The 16,903-nt window shown below is 41.6% G+C and overlaps 1 protein-coding gene across 1 annotated transcript; it reads right to left on the bottom strand.

Annotated features, from left to right (window-relative positions):
• Positions 1 to 1,302: 1,302 nt before the first annotated feature.
• On the bottom strand, positions 1,303 to 16,564 carry LOC105439034 (calcium-activated chloride channel regulator 1-like). The gene is made up of 11 exons (XM_030994345.1): positions 16,282 to 16,564; positions 15,161 to 15,346; positions 14,846 to 14,865; positions 14,133 to 14,369; positions 13,038 to 13,262; positions 11,514 to 11,807; positions 7,519 to 7,749; positions 5,816 to 5,957; positions 3,762 to 3,881; positions 3,007 to 3,228; positions 1,303 to 1,868 (listed from the first exon to the last, which is right to left on the bottom strand). The coding sequence occupies exons 1-11, from the start codon at positions 16,562 to 16,564 to the stop codon at positions 1,303 to 1,305; spliced, it is 2,526 nt and encodes an 841-aa protein (XP_030850205.1).
• Between the last annotated feature and the right edge of the window lie 339 nt (positions 16,565 to 16,903).

Here is a 16,903-nt window from a genome sequence, read left to right as displayed (position 1 = left end):
CAATATATATTTTGGAGCAAATTCTGAAGCCCCATGTCTGTGAAGCCCTCTGTGTCAATGTTGGTGTCAAGTCATTTTCACTGTTTGTGATATCAAGATTATTTGCAATCTCGAGTGTAGTACAAGTTTAACCTGGCTACGACATAACCTTCGTTGATAATTGTTCGATAGTGTCTTTGTTCCCTGACCGATATTCTACATTCTAACTGGTCACACCAATCCCTTCTGAGACAAGAATGAATCGGCTACACATCACATGAAGAGAGTGGAAATCACTCTTTTCAGAAGTCATATTAGGGATCACTTTCTTTGGGGTTGAATCCGCCCAAAATTATCCATTCCAAAGTAATGGTTGGATATCTCTTTTTTGTGTGAGTGAACTAAACTATTATTATTCTTGAGAGCGGAATTCCTCCCAAACCAAGGTGATCCACAATATGACTCCTCGACAGTTCTTTCACAGTCAAACTGCATGTCCAGTATTCGACAATGTCATTACGATTTCATAAAGCTTGTTCAGATGTGGCGCGGTAAAATGCCGCAAATAAGGCCGCCGCGGTATTTCACCACGTGTAAAACGAATATCAAATGCACTCAACAAAGGACGTGCGCGTACGTTTTCTATTACCTCTGTGTTCAAGGATTCAGACATGTGAATCGTATTATATCATTTACAAGAAAACTTTGTCGCAATTTTACCAAGTCATATATGAACGAGCCTTTATTAGATGTATAATCCTTTTTGCACAATCCGTTGTCCTCCTGGATATGTACAGAATGTATCCTTAATGATCCTTTTATTTCCCAGGAGTGGAATTCAGCTCATTTAAAGAGTCATACGTGAGATCGCTTTTTTAAATGCACTACAACTTTTCATTATTTCAGTTTAAGAGCTGCCTTTTACAATTATGAGCATGACCTAATGGTAGTGATTGTTATGTATATTTAAAGACAGCTAAATTGCAAATCGTTTAACGTGTTTGGTGAAACGGAACAAGCAGTAACCAAACGAAAAACAAATTAATATTTACATGTATTCTTGTCATCAACACAACACATACTTTATTTTAGTTTCTGCTCTTGTAAACTATTACTACTATTTATAAAGACGTGTATATGAGCGTAACAAATATTCACGTCAAATGTAAATTGAACATAAATAATTATAAATGAAATGAAATAAAACGAAATGAAATTAACTCAAATTTCTTTTGAGTGCGAATTTCACCTAAAACGTAGTAGTGATCCCGATATGACTCCCTAAGACGCGATTTCCACTACATAGTACATTTAGAGAGTAAATCAGTTTGTAGAGAAAGTAGGATTATCATAGGTTGGATTATGTTGCATCCCCTCCACGTCTTGAAGATTTTCTTGTGTTGGTGCTGCATTAGGTTTCATTCGTCCGCAGTGTGTTTTCCGGTAGTATACGCACAGTATGACAGCTCCAACGATGATTACCACAACAACTGCAAAACACACGCCGATGATCAGGGCCAGGTTGTCTGGCCCAGTTGGTTCGATGGTGGCTACAGACACCGGTATTGGATCGATGGTTGTGGGTACAGACGTTGGTATTGGTTCGGCAGTTGTGGGCACATACACCGGTATGTAGCGGATCGACAGGGAAGCGATGTTGGACAAGTCCCCTCCATTCCCTGCCTCGTCCCAAGCCCGAATTGCGAAATAGTAGACGATTTCTTTACCCCTCGCAGGAAGGGAAATAGTGACAGTCTCAATAACGCCAGCAGGACTGATAACGGATAAGTTCCCGTAGACCAGTTGATCCTGTGTGACCTCATGACTATTGCTGAAGTAGTTTCGGACCTCATCGAAGTTGGTGGAATAGCGGAGTTCGTTATTGTAAGCTTTGTGGTAAGAATTGAAACAGTAGCAAGATTTATGACTATGTTATCGACATGCCTAACTCTATTGCATATACCCAAAAAATATATTAATTTGAGTGCATTCACTGAGAGGAGTGCATCATAGGTCGATAATTTTTCCACAAATCATTGATTTATAAATGTTTTCTTTATCTCGTCACCTTCATTTTGATCGTATTCTTATATGACCACAGGTCTACATGACATGTTCCCCGTTTTTCCTCAACCGTTCTTTCCCTAATATTCGCCGTCAGTACCAAAGTTCAGGGGTGGTGCAGCGTCTTTTCAAAGTAGGGGTGTACCAACAAAAATGACACTTTGTTGAAAAGGGGACACCTAAGAAGGATATACATTGGTATATACCCCTACATTGTAATCATTAGAATGGATTAGACCTTTTACATGATTCACATGCTAAGGAGGCTATGGTAAACCAACTGTTTCGGGGGAGTTGAGGAGTGATCATATCAGTATGTCATAGCACGTTTGATAATTATCATTGTCTCTTTTTTATATGAATGACATTTGGTAATGTAAATGCGGTTGCTTTGAGTTGAAAGAAACTGCATTGCTTGAACATTGAACAAAGGACAATTGATGAGCTTGGTATTCTGTAAATTTCAAAATGCTATGGGGTTTAAAGGATTAGAGGCTTTAGCAGTTGAGTAAAAAAAAAATGTCATGGTAGTTTGATGGGGCATACGACAGCTGATGGTTGACTTTTTGTTGTGTAAACATGGCACATTGTTTTAAAATATTAAAATTACCTTTCTAAAAAGAAAAAATCGATAGCAGCGAAAACGAGCACGCATATTCTACAAAACAAGCACTTGAGAGAGGTAAATAGGGGCACTAAAACGAAGTGGAATTTGGCATTAATTACAAGGGAAAGCACCTATCAGATTTGAGTAGGGGCACTTATCACAGGTGTAGAGGTGTAAAGGCACTTATTAAAAAGAAAAAGAGGATATTTATCTGAAGTGAAAAACGGGATTTTTTGGGGTACTTGAACAGTGTGGGGGGGGGGGGGGGCACTGTGCCCTTTACCCCAGCCCCTCTCCAAAGCGCTGTCTCATCAAAATTCCCTCTAAAGACTCCATAGACATTAAATATTGTTTACCCGTTCCTTGGTCCAAGTCGTCTCCTACAGCAGTCCACCTGAGGGTCACCGTGCTGTTGTCATATGAGAAAGATGTATATACCAGGTCCTGGATACGGGAAGGTGGCAGAATATCAGTGGCGTTCGGAGTGTAGCCTTGGACTTTGAAGACTCCTCCCGATGCTGTACGCATGAAAGATGGCTCTGCTGCGGTCTCAACTTCACGTTCAGCTGACCTTTTTCCTAGATGCAAACAGTCGAGGTAAACTGTGTAAAATTGTCATGACATTTCTCCTAATAACTTCTCCCAATTGGACAAGTCAAAATATTCCAACATTTTTTTTATTGGATGAAATAATTGTAATGATAATTCGGTCTTGTGTTCTCTTTAAGCCTCACCAGTATCAATACTAACTTTCCTGTGGGCCCTTTAACGAATATTAAGGCAAAATGTTAAGGTATATATTTTACACCTGAGTGGGTAGAGAGGGATAAAAAAAACTTGGCTAAGGATGTAGGCACCGAACACGGATCGAACCAGGGAGTCTAGATCCTTCAGCAGTTTAGTGCTTCAACTCGGGACATATACTATGCTGTACACATATTAGCTATCATTTCTTTATTTACTGTACAATTGCAAATGACCTCAAATATGTCCATGGAAGGAATGGATTTCTCTGCCTTGCACTTATACAAGATGTAATTTTTGTTTTAGTATATAGGCCTGACTAATGTGAACCATATAGAAACAGTTAAACTAGATCTTTTTTACAAACCTCTCTGGTTCCCTGAGCCATCATAGCCGACGACATTGACCTTGACGTTATATCTGCCATTAGAAGTGAAGCTTAGGAAGAACCCTGAATATGTCCCGTCGCCTTTGAATAAGTCGGACCCTGATGAATGCAGAGAGAATAAGAGACGAAGATTAAGAGTTCTGCTTAATTACTAAATACCATAACTGCTTGGGAAAGGCTTTGCTCTCGCTGTCCAATAGCTTTACATTGGAAGAAATGAAATGAAAATCTAATTTACAATTTTCAATGCAGTTTCCCTTATTTGTATTCTTAAACCGAATGACTTCTCGCACTATCGAGTTACAGGAGTGTTTTGTGTAAACACTTGTTTTTATTCATATGGCCTTAATTCAACAAGTTACTGAGAATATTAAGAATGCAAATAGATATCAGGCACTAATTGTAATATCTAATAGAAATGCACAATAGGCAGATAGATTATATTCGCTACTGCAGTGGTCGAGCTGACACCTGAGCACAGTGGCGGATCCAGTGGGGGGGGGGGGGGGGGGGGGGGGGGGGGGGGGTGGGGGGCACGCTCCCTAGAAAAAAAAGTTTCGAGGGCCAAATTAAAACCATAGTACTCATTATAAGATGGTGACGTGGATACTAAATAAATAATTGGTTGAAAGCGTACACGTGACGAGGCATTTATTTTGTTAAACGCGTAATTTGGATAATGATCGGTCATTATCCAATTCTAATGACCGATCATTATCCGAATCATGTTATTTTATAAAAACAAATTAAACAATCTTATAAAACAAATAATACACATCAATTTTTAGGGGCATTAGTATAATTACCTACACTCGGTACCTTCAAAACAGTCCAAACACAATCGGCTATACCACTTTGGGCGTGTTAGACTGTTCTAAAGGTAGCTTGTGTGGGTAATTCTTACTATTGCCCTCATTGCCCTCACTGCTGTGTATTATTTGCATACCCCCCCCCCCCCCCCCCCCCCCCCCCCCCCCCCCCCCCACTGAGCGAAATGTTGGCCGGCACGATTTTCAAATTTCGGCACACTAAATTTCAAATTGATTTCAAATCCCCCCCCCCCCAAGTAATCCTGGATCCTCGCCTGCCTTAGTCTAGTTCTGGACCCTATATTGATTTTTGTTATTCGCCGACTATAAGCGTTAAGCCGAGTGATGGCGCGATCCTTAGTGATAGCAAGTCCCCTAGCGCGGTGAGTGGGGGTCTCGCAATCACTAAGGATCGCGCCATCACTCGTCTTAACGTTTATAGTCGGCGAATAACAAAAATCATTATAGGGTCCAGAACTAGACTACGCCTGCCTTAGCAGATGTCACAATTTAGTGCAGGACGTTACGCGCTATTACCCATGTCAAAACAGGGGCTTCCTAGTCGGCGTAAGTTAATCCTTGCAGCAGTAAATATCTCATTAATATTTGACTTACACCATTAATTGTACACACTCTCTTACTTGGACTAACTTGCCACCTTCCATCGACCCAGTCTTACTCAGCGTAACTTCCAGAAATCAGGGCGAATCCAGGATCTAACAAAGTCCCTGAAAGTGGTTGCGCCCGCATAAGTCAACCTCAACCCACCTTCCGCATCTAAACCGTGCGGAATCTATTTTTCTTTTTTCGATTGTAAACAAACAACCCTCGGAAAGGTCACAGATACTCCGAGTGCCAAGTGAGAGCATCCACACGGTCAAATTACGCTACCCTCTAGTCGCGTTAGCGCGTTACTCCTGCATACATCAAGGAGTAAATCGGCGTAAAGGTAGGCGTGGTTAACACGACCATTGTTTAGACGATCACTACTCCAACCTTTACGCCGACCTCACCATATTTCCGCCGACTAGCTCTTAACACGACTTTTACGTCGACCAAAATTGCCATCGTCTGAACAAGAATAATGGCTTTCCTAACCCTTGATAAAGCAGTTTCGGCACTGCATCGGCAAAGCTGACACATGTGCACATTCATAAAAGTGACGTCACTTGTTGCACAACGCGTTTATAGTCGCGTCGAATCGAAAGCTCGCTATTGGCTCACCTGACCCGTTGTCGAGCAATGTCATCGAGGTCGTGTTAGATGAATCCGAAATGATAGCTGTGACGTCAGCAGGGGGAACAGGCAGATAATCCTGTTGAACCTGAGCATATATAGCTAGTGCTGGAGTCTCGGTAAAATCCACCTCCTTAATAAATACAGATACAGAGGTAAACGAAAGAGTAAACATGGTTAACAGGAAATGTGGTAAATAAGCTAGGCAATATGTTACTTCTTCCGTCACCGCTCATGCTATTAATAGAAAGCAAACCATCGGTAGATTCAAAAGAAACATGTCTATGCCAAATAATATATTAGAAAACACCAGATCGATTTTGTTTTCCTACCTGTTAGTCAAATAGATCCCTTAGTAAAAATGTGTTAATTATCCTATTGGATTATTAATATTATAAGTTACAAGGTATGGGTCAGCCGAACCCCCTATGATAACAATGCATGTGACTGTTTTGACTATAGAATAATAAACAAGTTTATCATGGATCCATAAGAAAAGATCGATATAAGAAATAAATCAACAGTATACTTACACGAGATCCTAATGACACAGTCACTGTCACTGGCGAATATTCCTGCGTAGTTGGTTTAGATGTTACTGAAACACCAACATGCTCCACAACGCCTACTTCTAAGTCGTTAATAGTTACATTCCATGAACCTTTCTATATGATGAAAATAATAATAATGATAATAATAATGATAATAATAACAGTAATAAATGTAATAGGAAGAAGAAGAAGAAAAACAATAATCAAAACAACAATAATAGTGATAATAAAAAATAGTGATAATGATTGTGATAGTAATAATAATATTGATAATAACAATACTACTACTACTACTACTGCTGCTGCTGCTTCTAATACTACTAATAATAAAACAAATACTACTAATAATATTAATACTATTCATTTCTTGTTTAGGGCATATGGCAGATCCTAAATTGTTTCTATGTATTAAAGTGTGAGTTTGAGGTCGAATGTTGCAAATTTAGAATAACTTTTTGCCAAGTTAGTCAAAAGAAAACATTAAATACAAAATTCATAGTTTTAGAACTGAAATGACTTGATCACACATTCCCTCAATACTGGCACGTTGTGAGCAGCAAGGTTAACGAAAAGAAAGACTGACATTACGTTGACGTGGTACCATTAATCTAGGAACATTCACATCCACAGAAAAAAAAAAGAGATTTAAAAATTGATATTTGCATCGCGATAAAAAAAAAAATTAAATTTTTTTAAAAAAAATGCGGTTGTTGTATTGCGTGTGTGGACAGAATAAATTCACTTATCTTCGCGATTTGCATCGCGATCCAATTCACAATAAGTCTTAAAGATTAAAAAAAAAACGCGATAGTATGGCGGGCGCTGTGTGCGTAAATGGTAATGAGAATAACAAAAATCGATGTATTTAATCCCAGGATTCCAAGCCCGCATACATCGTCGAGCGAGAATTCTCCATGTGTGCGAATGGTCACCGAAAAAATCTTAGCATTGCGATCCGATTCGCACTGAATTGAGATGTGTGAACAGTCGCCCCCCCCCCCCCAAAAAAAAAAAAAAAAAAAAAAAAAATCAATCTTTGCATCACGATTAAAATCAATATGTGTGAATGGGCCCAATGTTTTTTGGTAGAAAGGTAGGTACTGTTTCCTCTAACAAGACAATAAGTTACAGAAGCTTCACCTGCGCCAGAGGTAAGTTGATCGTCACAATCTTGTATGTTGTATCAATTTGATAGCGAGGATCGTTATGGTCAACTCTAATACCGTCTGGCTCAGTTACTACGACTGATATCGAATGACTCTCCGTCCAGATCACGACGATCACCGTTTCGTAGCCAAGTGCGGCGTCAATGACCAGCGAAATATTGTAGAAGCCAGGATCGGGCTCGATAATGAAATCGGAACTGTACACCTGAAAAAATTCCAAAACGAGATTTAAGAATATGATATCTTAACATTTTGAACTCGAAAACCGTGTGTCATTGACTTTACTTGAACAACAATTTGTTTTGTTAAAAAAAAAACCTCAATGACTCATACGCATACAGAATTCCTTTTTTTTTTTTAATTCATGTCTCTTTGACAAAACGCAAATTGATTACAGATTCGTAGTTATTTAGAGTTAATCTAAAATAAATATGCTAGAAGGAAACGAATAAAATATATAATTGAGTGGTCTGCAAACTATCTGACCTTTGACGAAGTCTGTATAGGTCTGTAAAAGGAGAAAAAACGAGAATGTTGAATTCTAATCACGCTCATTTGTCTTTTAGCCCTCATTCAAAAGACCCCGATGATTTGTTATGAAGCTGAGAACCCATTACCCTTTTTTTCTACAACGTACACACGGTGAATATTCGAATTAAGCCACCATCACACCCAGGGGCGTAAATCCGTACCGAGGAGTGGGGGGAATGATCGGCGATCGCCATCACATACTAGCACGAGCACACGCCCACACTAATTTACGCAAACGCGTAGTCTGCAAGCACAAACCCTGGTCAGTCGTAAAAGTGAGTCTGCAATATAAGACTACCATAGGCCATGTACTGTAGCTGCTCCTGACACAACCAGTAGGTAGCTGGGCTAGACTTCTCTCAAGGCACAATGATTTGTTGATAAAGTGTCAAATTAGGGTCTGTGCCTGCAGACTAGCAAACGCGCGCGATCGCGCACGCACAAACACACAACACACACACACACACACGCACGCACACACACACACAAACGAACAAACAACAAACACTATTAGAGAAAGAAGACGATTCGTTGTACCGTTCTCGAAAATAATCCTCGTCTGAATTCAGTTCCCCCCCCCCCCCCTCCCGCGCGAAGCGCGGAAGCTTTTACGTTTCATAAAATCATTAGAGAAAGAAGACGATTCATTGTACCGTTCTCGACTCTTAATCCTCGTCTGAATTCAGACCCCCCCCCCCCCACCCCTCCCTCCCGCGCAAAGCGCGGAAGCTTTTACGTTTCATTAAATCATTAGAGAAAGAAGACGATTCGTTGTTCCGTTCTCGACTCTTAATCCTCGTCTGAATTCAGTTCCCCCTCCCCTCCCGCGCGAAGCGCGGAAGCTTTTATGTTTCATAAAATCAGTAGAGAAAGAAGACGATTCGTTGTACCGTTCTCGACTCTTAATCCTCGTCTGAATTCAGACCCCCACCCCCCTCCCGCGCGAAGCGCTTTACGTTTCATTAAATCATTAGAGAAAGAAGACGATTCGTTGTACCGTTCTCGACTCTTAATCCTTGTCTGAATTCCGCCCGCCCCCTTCCCGCGCAAAGCGCGGAAGCTTTGACGTTTTATCACATTATTAGAGAAAGATGACGATTTGTTGTACCGTTCTCGACTCTTAATCTTGTTTCTTCCTACGTTCTTTTCCTTTGTTTTTTCTGTCTCTCTCTTGTTTTTTTGGCCGTCGTTTTTTTTTTTTGGGGGGGGGGAGGGGGGAGGTGGGGGGGGGGGGATGGGCGATCGCCCCCACCGCCTCCCCACCTGGCTAAGCGCCTGTATCCTCTTTGTCTCTCATTATCTCTCTCTCTCACACTCTCTACTTCTTTTTTGCACTTTTCCGCTTCGCGCTTAACATTTAGCTCGTTGCTTTTTTAACGCTGCGGCTTTGCATTTGGCGCACTGCATTTCTATGATGCTATTGATTGAATAAATTGAATAAATTGATCAATTCCTGATGAAGCCGTATGAGCGGTTGTCTCATTTACGTATGTATTATGAAAATGAGATAGCAAAATGTGTATATTGATGGTCATCTTGCGAGTAATAACCAATAACTACTCTCATCGGGCTCTCATCGTTAATTTTTCTATTCATTTTTTTTTTGATGGTGAATTATTGGGGGGATGATTGTACAGGCCATCCCCCCCACCTGAAATATTGGGGGGATATATCCCCCGCCCCCCATCCCCCCCCCCCGGGATCGACACCCATACTAAGTGGGGGGAACCGGGCATCTACTGTACATGATTGCACTTTTTAAGCGCTCGCGCGCTGGCGCACTTTACGTCTGGGCTATAATAATACCTTGCAAAATAACGAACAATTATTCTGAAGTTTATGAAGTGCTTGTTCGCGCACGTCGTGAAACTACTCTTAATGATCGTGACATACTGTATACGTGTAGGCTATACAGTTATACATAAATAATTTAAAAAAAAAAACTAATTTCTCATGCATTATGCTGAAATTGAAACAATCACATTTTTTTTTCTTCTTCTTCCTTTGTTCTCTCTTTGTTTTGTAATATCAGGGGGGGGGATGATTTTACAGGCCATCCCCCCTACTTCAAGCCAGGGGGGGATGCAGCCCCCCCCCCCCCCATCCCCCCCCCCCCCCTGGGATTTACGCCCCTGATCACACCAAACTTGTTCTTACTACGTTCTTGAACCATCCTAGAAAATCGTAAAACGGTTTGTGGTCGGGGCAGAATATGTAAAAAAAAATGTCTATAATACGATCCTAGTTCGTTCATAAACAGTCCTCAATACGTCCATCTCGACTGTACGCCGTCCACAGTCAGTTCATATCATGTTCAGATCGAGTAAATTTGCTATTTCCAGGCAGTCCAAGGCCAGTCCGTATTCAGTTTAAATCCATTATTAACTAGTTCTTTCTCGTTCCCAATACGTCAAAACCTATTCTTAGTAGTTCGCCACTTGTTCTAACTAGTTTTTCAACCCGACCACCCTGTTCAGAGACAGTTCAACTCGTCCTCATCTCGTTCTTAGTGCGTTCGAACGCGCTCCTAGAGCGTGTGCAATCCCGTCCTGGCTCGGGAGCTATACACATTCAGCGCGTTCTCGCCATTCCTCATTCCCGTTCAACTTCAACGCTTCAAGCATTGCCAATCCAGAAATTCAAGTCAAGCCCCCCATCATACCAAACTAGTTCTCACTACGTTTTGGAAAATGTTGCTAAACGGGCTCAGACTGTGTGCAAACGGAGTGAACGTATTAACAACTATTCACGATCTTTTTAAGAACTTCATGGACGGGCTCGGACTGGCTTGGACGAGAAGGAGTGCTCTAGATTTTTGAGCCTGTTCAACATTTCCTCCGTCCTGCAATTAGACGGAGTGACAACGTACTTCAAACGAGATGGACGTACTACGAACAGAACTGCCGTAGTACGAACGGAATTGCTGTACTTCGATCCTACTAGAAACATGTTACAACGTGATCCGGTAGACCATCAATTAGGAAGAACGCGATGGGTTTTTATAGCCCTCGAACCAGGACGGGATTGCACAGCACGATATGAGCGTGTTCGAACGGACTAAGAACCAGATGAGGATTAATTGAAGTGTCTATGAACGGGGAGGTTGGGTTATAAACTAGTTAGAACTAGTTCCGAAATAGTAAAAATGGTTTGGACTGCTTGGAAATGTCAAATTTACCCGACGTTCCGAACTTGATATGAAATGACTGTGGACGGGTGCAGACGAGTTGGACGTATTGTGGACTGTTAATATACGAGCTAGGATCGTATTAGAGACATTAGTCCAGTCCGAGCCCGTCCACGAAGTCCTTAAATAGATCGTAAACAGTTGCTATTACGTTCAACTCCGTTCGCACACAGTTTGAGCACGTTTGGCAACATTTTCTGGAACGTAGTGAGAACTAATTTGGTGTGATGGGGGCTTAATAGACGACAAACCTGTACAGGAACCGTTTCCATGCCAACGTCAGGTCTCTCCGTTATGGTACTCTGAAATGCCTGAATTAGACGAATTCCAGTCCTGGCATCATCCGAACAGAAGTTTGCTATGCCAGAAGTGTTTGTGGAAAGATCTTCCATTTGCTGATCAGCTGAGTCGCTTATAGTGATGGTGTCGATTATGACTCCTGAGTTCTTAATTTCGTCATATGTGTCCATGATGAACGGAGCATCAGTCTCTTCTCCATCACTGAGGAGTATGATGTATCCACCTTGTGCGTATGACCCCAGTACCTAGAAAGGCAAATTGGGATACCAGAAGTCATGTTTGAAAGATCCTTATTGTTACTTGCGCCCTCTATATAGCGAACAATGCCTAATCGGTCCTGTTGGTCCTCCATGATCCTCTTTATATTATGTTAATTGAGAGCTGATTTGATGAGAAAACCACCTGTCAGTGACCTTGCAGGATGGTCTCATCCCCCCTGGCCAAACTAGTACAGACGGGCTTTAAATCACTTCAATGAATGTGTGAATCTCCACTTTTTTGCTTGCTCTTGAAGACTTGTTGAATAAATAGTTGTGTATTTTAACTAGGGCCTATTTTGGTAAAAAAAATATATAATACAGGGTTAAGACATATTGGTCAGGTTATGCCCGTTGCGCAAGAGCTGTCATTTTTGTTGCGTTATTACTTGCGCTAATAAAGCGCGTAAAGGCAAATAACCACTGGACTTGTAGCGCAACGCGATAAACGCACTGTTCACTTTCCATTCACTTTTCGTTCGATGTTATGCCTGGATTACATTTGGCCCGGGCGCCGCACGATAAATTGGTCTACGATTTTTCGTGCGATTTGGGGGGGGGGGGGGTAATCGTATGAGGCTACGGGCTACGATGTTTGTGTTTACATTATCTAGGAGCATCGTGCCATTTATCGGGGGCAGACCGGGGCACATCCGTACAGAGGCTGCTCGGAGATTGTACGGAAATCGTGCAATGTCAGTGCAACACCCGTGCAGTCTCTGCGACCTCCGCACGGAAATCGAACGGGTCTCGTGCATCTTCCGTGCAGAGGTTGCGCGGAGAAGGCGAGGTGTTTGGTCTTTTTGGCGTCTGTTGCCCCCATGTTCACTGAAAAATCGTGCACGATCAGCGTGAGGCCTCCACGCAATGCCCGTGCGGTGATTGTGCAATGCCACCTACGACTTGTATACGGGCTACGGGCTTACCATTTTTCAAATTTGTTTAACTCCCCGCGAAACAAAATGGTAGTCGCCGCGGAGCCCGTGAATCCGTACAAAAATGTCACGGCCGCCTCTTGTCTTCCCACGGAGGCAGCACGAAAAAGGTGATACGGGCAGGATATGGGCCCCGTAGACTAATCGCAGGCGAAATGTAATCCAGGCATTACTCTGACATGGCGCACCACATACCGCGTCAATCGCTGTCACAGTCCTGTGTCAGGCAAATGACGCCTCGTTTGCCACGGGTTTGAATTAAGTTAGAACTTGCCGATCGTACCTCAATGCCTGATAATATCCCGCATCCGATACATGTGCCACCCACCGGAGACGGCGGTAAGGCATTGACGAGTCTTTGACGCGAAGCGGTTTCGGTAATATCCGTAAGATTTCCACTGATTTGCGATGTCGAGTCAAAAACTACGATTCCAAGCTTGCTGCCAGTGGGAATTACACTCATGATGTAAACTACAGATGACTGGATCATTCGGTCAAATCGGTTCCCCTAAAAACAGAAGCATGTAATGTCATGGTAAAATACGGTAAATTAAATCTTTGTATGCGCGTAAGTAGTCGCCATTGATTTTATTCGTCCACTGTTATTGACTCATTAACGATTTAAATTTTAATCTTGAATACTTATTGTTGTATGCGAGTTCAACAGGGTGTTAATATGTGTTACGATATAAAGGTGGGAATAGTCGAATCATCGTTTCCTATTTGTTCGCTTTCATGTGTTTAGGATAGGGTCCCACGAAGTGGACCCTGAACCTATTTTAGTACATACTATATTAAACATGTAATGAAGACATGTCATATACTTTTCATGTATCACATTGAGGATCGAATAACTCTACGATAACGGTATTGACACTGAATTAAACTTATATGTATATGTGTTTGAAAGAAAATTAAACAAGATTTAAACTGTATTTGAACAAATGTATACATTTTAAAAAAAAATGTTGATTAAAATCAATCTTGCACATGTATCAGTCTTAAAAATTTGAGAGCGCAGAGCCTCTGTATTAACGATTCTTGACATTTCAGCTTTGATATCAACTCGAAAGTCAATCCTCTTCATAGGAGGTGGGGTGGAATCAACGGGTCTGTGAACGTTATTAACCTGGCTTTAGCCTATCTACCCTAATTCGCTGAAAACATTAAATAATATAGATTAGACCTGCTACCCATATTATCATCCTCGGTGGAGAGTGGAAAGTGTAGATAAACACTTTCCCTATTAAAGGACATTAATGCCGCGGCTTGGATTCTAAAGTCAAACCATGTGATCTACAGACCGGTGACATATTCACAACATTGGAGGGAGAGAAAGAGAGAGAGAGGGTGGCAGGAAGAGGGAGCACATACTTACTTCCATACTACCACTGATGTCGAGAACAAGTACTACACTTCTGACTGACGAGAGCTGGAGGACCTCAAATACAGGAGCGGTGTAAGAGACCGGTTGGACATCCGCCTGGAAGTCTGTATGATCCCTCATTACCGACCATGCACTGCGTTCACCGCATCTAATGTTCATGAGATTTTTAGCTAATTTGTTGTGTAGGCTATCTAGGTCTGATTCATCGTCGTCACAAAACTCCTTTATCTGAAATACGGGATAGGCATTAGCGAGTTGGAAATGTTGATTGGGATAATGCCCATGCGTTTGGTAGGATCATAGCTATACTAAGATTGAGGAATAAATGGAGAGAGATAAAGTAAATACTCTGCATGCTTGTCATTGTTTCCTATCTTTGCTCAAGTGATATCAACTCAGCAGGCAGCAAGAAAATGTGTGGAAGAACTTACCTGGCTTGTGACACACCTCAGAAGTGGATGAAAGTTTGCCTACTAAATTTAAGTTTGGTAGGAGCTTAAATATACTACGATTGTGGATTTACGCTATAACCAATTACAGTTTTCTGTATCAGTTTGAAATGGTTTGCTCGACGATGTCTCTGAGGTGTTTAAAACACGATTTTTTTTTTCATATTTGCTCTTTAAAAATCTATTCGACTATGACGTCATGTGCAATCCCAATGCATTGTATATCTACGTTACCAGCATCAGCTTAATAATTACCACACTAACGATTCCAAGAGCTTGGATATACAACCAAATACCAAGGAAACAGAACACTCGTGATATACTAGCTACTGTTTGGTTTTCCTTATACCTGAAAAGCTATATATGGGGCAGCAAATTACCAAAAACCTTGGACCTGATCTGATATGAATCTAAACGTTATGAGAATGCAGAGCCAATTCTGAATTTTAGGACATAAAACATAATAATTTACCGAATATATGTCAACATCTCTGGTTCCAAACAGTAGCGAAGCTGTAGCCGTATGTCCATCTTTTCCAGGAATGAAAAGGCAATCGGAATTATATATACCGCCAGGATCAGGCCTGCAATCGTCAAGATTAGGCATTTTCAATTCTCCCTCGATCCCGAGGGAGCAGCGGGTTCCTTGTGTAGTACCGTTTGAGTCATAGGTAGGAAAACCGCCTCCTTTGCCGTCGTAGTGTTCTTTGAACAATCCCCAACGGTAATACCCCCAGGTTCGGACTAAGACGTTGTCTAACGACATGAAGATAAAAAAGGTTTCGATATTCATGCCTACTGTGAAAATTCAAGTTAAGTCAGGGAAATACCGTGGCCAGCTATTTAGTATAGGTGTGTAGGGGCTGGGGGGGGGGGGGGTGAAGGACTGGTCAAGCAAACAACACGCAACGTATACAATTCATATTTACATCTACATGACAAGATGACGGTGATAAATGTCGGTAGACTGGGGTTGACAATCTTTAGTAATGAAATTCAATTACTTTATTTAATTTAATTTAATTTGGTCATTCTTTTTCAGTTTGGTTTTTAAAACATCTTGTTAAACATGTAATTATTTCTCCAACTTTGCTGTCACTACATCAAATATTACTATTGTCGACGTATCAGGACAATTACCCGCTGGACAATCACCTCCGGGTATACTACCGGGACCATTACCCCCGGAAAAAAATTAGAATAGGACAATTAACCCCCAAGGAAAACCACTATGTGAGTATTCGGTTGATTGTACTAGGGGGTAATATTACGGGGGCAATTGTCCTTCAGGGGGTGGTTTTCCTTTGAGGGAATCGTCCTTTTGGTACTAATACGGGGATAATTGTCCTCGGCGTTATTGGATGTTGAAACACTTGTCATAAGGGTACAAATGTCAGGTTGTAATTGCCCTAGGGGGTGTTTGTCCTGGGGGGGGGGGGGGGGATACCAATTGTCAAATAGGTAATTTTTCGGGGGGTAATTTTCCTTGCGGTAATTGTCCGTAGGTAATTGCCCGGGGATGATTGTTTAGGGGGTAGATGTCCTAGCACCATTTGTCTGTCATGCTGTTAGTCAAATGTCAATATGCGTCTGTCAATTCTTTGCAAATTTGGCAATGGTGTCTATTGTAGGCCTACAAGTACATGCCATTCAAATTTAAATACAAAATGCACTTCATGAAATACGTCTACCTGTGTTGCCAAACTTGGCTTCTCGGTACTGCGCATTTAGAACATAGGTTGATGTCATGTGCATCCGACTTCCCTCTTTCCCACATCCTTCAAAGTTATCGACATACGGTTCGTCATCTGTAAAGCTATGCACGAGAATGTTTGCAGACTGTGAGGTTTCGGTGCTAGCAGACTGGTATTGGCTCTGGGTGGACCAGGTGTTTGGGACCAGAATCTTGATGTGGCTCCAGTATACCTGCTGCTTGGTGGCAAGGTAGAGACGCTGAGATGCTGATGTAAACATCGTCTGAGAGAAAGAGATTGAGGGCGAGAGAGAGAGAGAGAGAGAGATCAAGTGAGAGAAAGAGATGTATATATATAAGGGGGGTTGTAGAGAGAAGAGGGGAGATATGGAGAACGAAAGAGAGAAAAAGAAATGGGGCGAGATTGAGAGAAGAAGGGATGAATGATTTTCAGGAGAAGGTGGAGGGGGAGAAGGTGAGAGGCAAGGAATGATTTTTTACCTTTTTAAAATAATATGGATAAGATAGCACTACTTTAAACAAACAGAACTTTGTTATTCATTGCTCATTTTTCCTGATTGAGGTGTTATATGAAAGGGCAGAAACTCAGCTTTCTAGAA

Source organism: Strongylocentrotus purpuratus, unplaced genomic scaffold (assembly GCF_000002235.5).
Source record: "Strongylocentrotus purpuratus isolate Spur 01 unplaced genomic scaffold, Spur_5.0 spur5_scaffold_21, whole genome shotgun sequence".
NCBI lineage: Eukaryota > Metazoa > Echinodermata > Echinoidea > Camarodonta > Strongylocentrotidae > Strongylocentrotus > Strongylocentrotus purpuratus.
Note: the sequence above shows the minus strand (reverse complement) of the source record. Positions and strands in the feature narration are given on the sequence as shown.